At 35.0% G+C, this 8,690-nt stretch overlaps 2 protein-coding genes across 5 annotated transcripts; one reads left to right on the forward strand and one right to left on the reverse strand.

Moving 5' to 3' along the window:
• The first annotated feature begins 271 nt into the window (after nucleotides 1–271).
• On the forward strand, nucleotides 272–8,370 carry LOC149926243 (uncharacterized). Of its 4 annotated transcripts, none has more exons than XM_090161043.1 (3): nucleotides 272–557; nucleotides 1,426–1,563; nucleotides 7,852–8,370. In XM_090161043.1, exons 2-3 carry the CDS (start codon nucleotides 1,493–1,495, stop codon nucleotides 8,102–8,104), a joined length of 324 nt encoding a protein of 107 aa, XP_090017169.1. In that variant the 5' UTR covers nucleotides 272–557; nucleotides 1,426–1,492; the 3' UTR covers nucleotides 8,105–8,370. The 4 variants fall into 4 exon arrangements, with proteins under 4 accessions (XP_090017169.1, XP_090017170.1, XP_090017171.1 ...); XM_090161044.1 differs by having other exon boundaries at nucleotides 272–552; XM_090161045.1 differs by having other exon boundaries at nucleotides 272–509.
• LOC149926244 (uncharacterized) lies at nucleotides 2,360–3,943 on the reverse strand. Its single transcript, XM_090161042.1, has 3 exons — nucleotides 3,834–3,943; nucleotides 3,240–3,359; nucleotides 2,360–2,685 (listed from the first exon to the last, which is right to left on the reverse strand). Exons 2-3 carry the CDS (start codon nucleotides 3,337–3,339, stop codon nucleotides 2,417–2,419), a joined length of 369 nt encoding a protein of 122 aa, XP_090017168.1. The 5' UTR covers nucleotides 3,340–3,359; nucleotides 3,834–3,943; the 3' UTR covers nucleotides 2,360–2,416.
• Nucleotides 8,371–8,690: the final 320 nt, after the last annotated feature.

Genomic DNA, 8,690 nt, shown 5'->3' on the forward strand with positions numbered 1-8,690 from the left:
ATGAACATAGAGTGTAACGAGCTTTCTCTTGGCCGGGTGTGTAGTCGGGGGATATAAAAACATCGCTACCCTTAAGATTATAGGCTTGTTTAAGAATGTCATTTTTAGCGGACATATTATCAAGCTTGAGTACAATGCGTCGAGTTTTATTAGCTTTAGTAGAGAAGGCACGTCGTCGAAAACCCTGGAGAGGGGAAATAGAGCCGGACCAATCAAGAAGTTCTGTGAATACGTCAGAGATATTTCGCTAATGCGTTACGATCCTCCCCCGGTTTCTCAGAGAGACCAGCTATTATCAAGTTATTCCGTCGATTTTCCGACTCAAGGTGATCGATCCTTGAATTTAATTCAGCGAAAGATTTGTATTTTGAAGTAAGATTAGCCTTAAAGGAATCGAAAAAATTATTTGCTTCGAATTTAAGGTTATCAAAGTCATCTTGCTGGGATTCTAATGTGGATATACGCGTCTCGTAACTATTGACCGTAGCCGTCAGAGAATCAAGTTTAAGGTTTGTGTCTTGGATCGATGAGTGCACGTCGGAAATTTGAGATGTAAGGTCAGATTTAGCAGAACTTATATATTTTCTAAGCTCCGTAATAACATCTTGTAAAGTTAGTTGTTTTTTGCGGGGGGATGTCATATTGTATATCAAAAACAAAGATCAATTTAGGGTACGTTTTGACTATTACTAATTAGAATAACAAATTATAACCAGTATGTAGACTCAGAGCACCCACGACATTTCATAGATAAATTTAAGTAAAAAATAAGGTATTTTACCTGAAATTAGACGATATAGTTAGTTGCGTTGACAGCGAGTCGTGGTGCTCTGATGCCAGCGATGTCCAAATTTATATAAAATAGTTTCGAACGGTCGGCGGCACTTTTTGACGTCGGCTCGGAGTGTAAATGCAGCTAGCAGAGCGACACTAGAAGCCCCTCGGGCACAGCAGGCGTAATAGATTGTGATAATATATAGGTATTCAAAACTAGGCACGCCTGGAATACGGTGATTTAGCGGTAGCGAATTAATCAAACCAAGAGGCTCGACTGACTGCTTCGAACTAAAGCGGTAGCGAATTAATTAACCAAGAGGCTCGACTGACTGCCTCGTCAAATTTACTCTTATGTCGAGGGTTTTTCTTAGAAAAACGTCATCGATTCTTCACCCGTGACGCAGCAGCAACATCGAATCAAGAAGGCCAATGTTACTTTATCAAAAGGCCTATTATCTATCATAATTTTTTCATAAGGTTTTGTATATATATAGCGGAAGACATTATCATACATATTTGTAATTATATAATGAAAATATTCATAGGCTTCATTAACATTCCCATTCTTATAGAGATCCTCCAATTCAATATTAGCCATAACTGTTTTAAACTTAGGAATGTTTTTAAAGTTGTAATTTCTTATCCTAGCTGGCTTTTGTATATTTATATAATTTTCGTAATCAACTAAGATTGGAGTATGGTCAGAGATATCTAGATGAGGCAGTATTTTAGCGTGAATCTTGAAATTAGCGAAGACGTTATCAATACATTTCCCAGAGAGTTCGAGTAAGTTCAAAATTTTGTCTATAGAGACCAAGGCTCGTGAAAAGATCTAGGATTAACGTAGAACACGGGGTATTTTTATTGAAATCAACGTTAAAATCACCCATTAATATTTCTCTTGTGTTGAAATTTCCCATACAATTACCGATGTGTTCACACGCGTAAACAAATCTTTCAAAATTAGCCGTATGTAGTCTTTATAAGATACAATAAGTTTCATTGGATTGGTCTATTTTTATTCCGTATGATTTTATATCATTTGTGAACATTGCAATTTATCTAATTATTTCACAATCAATGGCACTACGGATGTAAAATTCTATACCCTCGCCTATTCGGTCTCCTACTCCAAAAAACTGATAATTTGGCGATAGTGTGCAGCTGCAAGACTGAAAATTAAAAAGTCACTATTATGATTGGAGTGTGAAGGAGTGGAGGTATAAAAGGAAAAGTGAAACTCTTCATGTGGTGGGTTAAAAAACAAAGGATACTTCTAAGATTGGAGTGTGGAGGGTTGGATAGAAAAGCGGTAGTGTTCAGGTAGAGAGGGACGGATATAGAAAGAGTACTACGATGACGAGAGTGGAGATGATTGGAGCTTTCCAGGCCTAATCGCGAAATGTCATGAAAGCATAAACCTACAACCCCCCTAGGGGTAGAGGCTTAGAGCTAAAGAAAAAATCTGAAAAATAATTTATTAATAAAACCAAAAAATTATGCAACTATTAATTGTTTGCAATAACAAAAATATTGTGATTATACTGAGTTCTATACCAGTTTTTCCGTACTGTAAAGAGACTTTTGTTTTTTGTCTTGTTTTTATTATTCTTTTATTTTACAAAGAGTTCTACTACAGTTACGGGCAATCGCAATAATCTACACCGCTTACTCCTCCGTAACATTTACCCACTTTTCCGTCTGGACAACTGAGTTTGGAGCAATCCAGCATTCTCGTTTGTTCTTCGTGCGTTATTTTCAATGCCATAAAAAACGCGCAAGTGCAAACGCAATGGTGATCATTACTAACTCTACTTATTGAATAGCAAATCGTTTTATTAGTGCCCATCTGTTTGCAAAATGAATCGTCGCAGCTCCCCTGCGTTTCTCTCTCTGATTCTGGGCAAGCTGGAAAAGAGTCAAAAAGTCAATTCTTTAGAATTAGATTTATTGCAACGATTTTAAGGCGTTATATGGACGAAGTTATAGAAAAAAATGGTAAAATTCTATAACAATAAAGGAAAACATTGAAATGTCGGAAATGTTATAAAAAAGCAAGAAGGGCCACTTTGCCAATGCAAAGGTTTTTACGCGAGCTTAAAATAAGTGTCAACCGTAAAAGGGTAGGGCCCAAAATTTGCCCCTTATAATATTTTTTGATATTCGAGAAATAGAGCACATCGTAAATAGCATTCCGTTTTCGCAACGTTGGTTTTACAAATTTGCGTAATTTCCGTACGTTTCCGCTGAGATTCATTTCGATCTTAGTCGCGCCGCACGATTCGGCTTCATTTTTTCTTTTGCGGTATTTCAATGGGATTACACGTAGTCTCATTCCGTTTCTGCTCGTGTTATTTGTCGCCTATTTGGCTGATCTGTATTTCATTAAGCAACGACTCGTGATTAAAGCCCAATTAATTTATTTTCGACAAGCATTCAAACTCAACAGATGAGATGCTTACCTGGATAAGGATACACCTGTTTTTTGTCCACCGTGTGAACGTATCCCAGATCTACGAATTGCAGACAACACACCAATATATAAATACATGCCCCTCTCATATTGTTGTATAATTTACACTCTGGAAACAGTAATTACGAAGAAAAAATATGTTTTTAGTTCTATGACAAGGCATTAAACATTAACAAATTTTACTATTTATCGGAAAATGGCAATATGTAATCTCTTTCTCACAATTATTTGTAACTAAGCAGGCACACAAAAATATTTACCTGTTGTTTAGTTTAACCGATCTGAGTTGTTTATTTGAATAATATATCCGAACAGCCGTTATCTGTATACTCAGTACGATAGGATCTAGATAAACGTGTTTTATCTAATTGCTTTCGACATTTTGGATATATATTAATAATTAAATAAACCTATCTATCTTATTAACGGCAGATATTCATTTCTTATAGCAATTCCACTCAAAAGAGAACTAATGTAAATATAAAAATTTAAATTTGATAAGAATTTAAAGACTGTCGGAGCCTTCAGCTATTTTCACTAAAATGTAAGGGAGTTTCGTTAATTGTAAATATAAAATGCTTACCAATTTTTTAAATCTGAAATTTGAGAACGCAACGTTTTAGTGTTTGAATTGCTCGGAAGCAAACGACGGCGTTGTAGAGTCGAAGGATATTGTTCCTACGTGGCGGGTAAAATGTATTTTTCGAAACTAGGTCATCGCCAATTGATTAACAGTCATTATAAATAATAAATTCAATAGACAATTCTAATATTCAGGGATAAAAGAGACAAATCGCTAACAAAGACCACATAAGGCTACTGTAGTAAGACTATCTTTGTTGATTCTTTGCTATTTAAAAACCTTTCTTATCTTCAGCCCTTTTTGGTTGATTTTTTTTTAAACTTCATGCGTCAGGTCGAATAGCTATACGTGAAGAGGCTATATTTTAAAATATACCACCAATTTAAGCAAACTGTTTACTCAATCACTGATAAACAGTAATTTTTAACTGGTTTTGTTTAAAATATAACAGTAAAATCAGAATGGTCTGTAGTAAATTTGACATATTTAATGCGGCGACAGCATTGCCAGGTGATAATCTTTTTATGAGCATCCCGGATTTAATAGAAATCTGGCAAAACCTACGGCCTCTCTAAATACAAAAGTAAAAAAAAACCTTAAAATAGTATTTTATAGAATTTACTATTAGGTGAAATATACTCATATATTAATTGCTACACGCCATATACAATTAGCCACTCTAGAAAACTTTAATTGGAAGGTCAATTCGGAAAGCCAGTGGGATAAAGTTTGATTTTCCTCCTAACGGCATAATGTTTAATGTTCCGTCAACTTGCTCTAATGGGCCCCAAGCGCAATTACGTAACAAAAAAACAGACATTTTGGACGCTTCTCCTTCTTCGAAGAAAATAAACCTATTGCTTTAAATAAAACTATTACTTATAAAATTGGTTTTAAAATTAAGAAAAGAAATTCTTAACAAGAATTCCTTTGAAGAAAATTGTTTTTGTAACTAAGATTCCGTGTGCGTAATATTTTCCTTAACTAAAATTCCGTGTCGTGTATTTAAGACGTTACTTTAGCACGAGTTAGTTAAGAGTTTCAAAACTTCTAAATAAAATGTTGTACAAAAGCTAACACTTTTACTCAAAAATTAAAGATTTGAAAACAATGTTTCATTAATAATTTTGTGAGTCTAATTGAAGTTTCGAATTTACCTACAATGCGGTATAGATATAAAATCTATCTATCTATACATCGCTCGATTTATCACTTTATCCATTTATACGGCTATCCATTTATCAATTTATGCATTTATACATCTATCCAACTACCCATTTAACTATCCATTTATTCATTTATCAATCTATCCATCTATTCATCTATTTATCAATCTATCCACCTTTTCATCTATTTATCAATCTAACCACCTATTCATCTATTTATGAATTAACAAGAAGGATCTATAAATTTCTTAATTTCCGACACTCGATTTTGAACGAAACGTTTCCAATTATTTCCTTTGATCCAATACAAAGCAATTTGCGAATCGGTCCACATTTTTATCTCGACATCGTTTTTTCCGAAAACTGGTTCAACCGCGTTAACTAGACGAGCTCCTAAGATTCAACCCATTAGCTCTAATCTAGGTAATGTCAGTGTCTGGGGTTTCAGGGGAGCTTCTCTGCATTAAGACGTTACGAGAGAGACTCTTATTCTTCCCTCTTTGGTTTGGTAGCGCACGTAAACAACGGCGGCATACGCCTTTACTCTGGCATCAGTGAAACAGTGAATTTGATTGTTCGATTCATTTTCTCCTTGCCCATGATAGAATCTAGGGATCCTGAAGTTACTTAAATCGGTCATCTCAACGCACCACTGACTAAACTGTTCGCTGATTTCACCTGGAATTATGTCGTCCCAATCTAATTTATCTTTCATCGCCCATAAAGCTTGAAACATAAATTTTGCCCTGACTGTGTAAGGAGACAAAAATCCCATCGGATCAAATATCTGAGACACGGCGCTTAGGATGAATCTTTTTGTAGCATTTGCGTCTTGTAATATTTTCATTAATTTTTATAGGTCAAAAGTAAATTCATCGGCTTCCGGATTCCAAAGTAGCCCTAAAACTTTCTGACTAGGAGTGACCTCTCCTTCAAATCTCACCGCTACCCCAGTGTCGTTATCTTCCCCTCCTATCTTTTTCGTCAATTCGGGCGAGTTTGAGTTCCATTTTCAAAGCCGCAGGTTAACTTCTCCCTTAAATTCCGACGCTCTTTTTTCTATGTCGTAGGCTGACTGTACATCTTTCGCATCCGTTGCGAGGTCGTCCACTAAAAATAATTTTGTAATACATCTGATATTTTCGGATCGCTGTCTTTATAATTCTCAGCGTGGGTTATGATTGTTGCCGAGAGAAGAAACGGGCTGCGTGTTAAGCCAAAGGGTACTCGCTGCATGCGCAGCACCGTGCAATCGTTAGGAATAATTTTACCGTTATTATCATCCTTAACCCACTTAAAACGAACACTGTCTCTGTCTTCCCTCTCCAACGCAACCTGAAGGAAGTCCTTCTCGATATCGGCTGTTATCGCTATCTTATGGTGTCTGAATCTTAGTAGCAGTTGTAGCGTGTCTTGGAACAGGGTTGGGCCTCTAGCTACGCAGTCGTAGGAGAAGGGGTCCCGTAGGCGTGACTCGTTCCGTCCAAAACCACCCGAAAATTAGGGGTAGAACGAATTTCCCTTTTTACCGCTTGCTGGGTTTGATAACCGGTTCCCGCGAAGCGAATGAGAGGATCCTAAACTACTGCCGCTATTCCATTTTGAAATTGTTCATTTATATCCGAATAGAAAACTGGATGTCTCATAAACTTCCCATTCTTCCGCCAAATCTTCTTTACTACTAATCCACGGCAAGCACACACTATATCTACCATCTTCAAATTATTTTAATAAAATTTAAAAACATGATCCTCTTCGAAATCTTCTTCTTCGGGGTTAATTCCTAAACTTTCCAGTTCCCAAAAGGACTTATCTTTTATTTATTTTATCCTCTTCGATATTCATAACTGTTACGCCAAAACTCCCAAATTCCGAATTACTGGGGCCCGCATTGGCCCCTGCAGAGCCCACCCTAATTGAGTCTCAATAGCCACCATTCATTGTCCAAATCTTTTAATTTGCCCTCTAATTATCTCCCAATAATAATAAGCTCATAGAAGGAGTCCAACGCTCGAACACGTTAATGTTTGGTAGCTAGCCTCGTCCGCCATCTTTAAACCTTGCTATTCCATTATTTTTTTTAAATTTTCACAATTGATAGTAGTAATTGTATTACATAAGTGGGGTACCTCGATAGAAATGTCTATGGATCTTATAAAACCTAGGTACCTTTAATATCAAAAATAATTTTTTTCAACTCAGAAATCTTTATAGAACAAAACATGCAAAAATTGAAGGCGTTAAAGGCGGTATATAACGTTTATTTTTATTTAAAACCCTTGAACCTAAAATAAAAAACTTTATTTAACACTCAGAAATATCTATTTTATTCAAACTAAATTTCTTTAAATGAATATATACATTAATCAGACAACCTTAGAAAATTAATAATTTATTAAAGTTTAATTTTTTTAAACTTTTCTGATAATTTGAATTTAAGGCAGCAACAATTCCAATACAAACATAAGACTTTCGTAAATTTGATAACTAACTATAGCCGATTTTGTTAATTCGAATAAGTATTTATTGAAATAAAGTTAGATATAAGGTGTAACACTTAATATAATTTTAATACTAGTGGACTTTACTTATAACGAGGGTAAGGAACGACTGAGGTAGCAAAGGTTTACCATAATTTTAGTAAATTTCTTAAATTTTGCCGCTAATTGAATTGTTTCATGTGCAATGAATTCTAGAGCAAATAATGTAAAAGTGCATTTATTTTAAAAAGCTGTATTGTTAAATGATGATATACGCTTTATTCTTGAATGCTATTGATAACCTTACGGAATCAATTCCTTACGTGCAAAGAAATAATCCACTTAATTTTTATGTCGAGTTGCCTCTTATAGATTGACCAGTATTTTCCGGCAACTATCAGGAGTGGTTGTCTTGTCGATATCTCTTCCTCGCCACGGTTCCTCAGAATTCCTCCCTGAGAAATGCACAACGGCTGCAGTATTTGAAGACATCCCTAAAGGGAAAGCAGCGTCTCTATTTCTTCGTTTGTCGTCACCGATCGATACAACATCCAGTCAAATTTGGATACCTGATTTGGAAAAAGGTCTCTGCAACATGAATTGTTGTCAGATCTACGTAAATTAATTGCCTTAAACCGCTGTGGAAATTATTCGGTCTTTAAATTTACTTGGACAGAAAACGGAATTAGGACACGTTACTCGTATACACAGAAAACACAATGATTAGAATCTAAACCTTTTCCTAAACAGCAAAATGCAACGGAGTTTTAAACACGTTAAAAACCTAAACATGATTAGGCCCTATATTTTTAGAATCGACATATGTTTCTTGGATCAAATATTTAGACTTTAAATATGTTGTTAGCTTAGTGTTTAAAGATTTAATCTGTTTAACTGATTGTGTTTAGTATTTAAGCATATTAAGTTACGTTAAGCTAGAGACGTTAACGTTTTATACATTTGTATAAAACGTTTAGCTAAAACTTTAAGCTTAAAAAATATAGAATTCAAACATTATAAATTCCAGGCCTATCCTTTTAAGCTTAGTTACTAAATAAAAAAAGTTTTTCAAATGTTCTGTAAAAGGAGTCTTTATTGACAACATTAGGAAAAAATTGTCTAAAATATGTGCCTTTATTGACAATTTTAAATTTAAAAAATTTGCAATGTTAGGGGAAATTTTTGTCAAAAGAATTCTCTTCCACAAATTG

This window comes from Leiobunum rupestre, chromosome 10 (assembly GCF_980474605.1).
Source record: "Leiobunum rupestre chromosome 10, qqLeiRupe1.1.hap1, whole genome shotgun sequence".
Taxonomy (NCBI): Eukaryota; Metazoa; Arthropoda; class Arachnida; order Opiliones; family Sclerosomatidae; genus Leiobunum; species Leiobunum rupestre.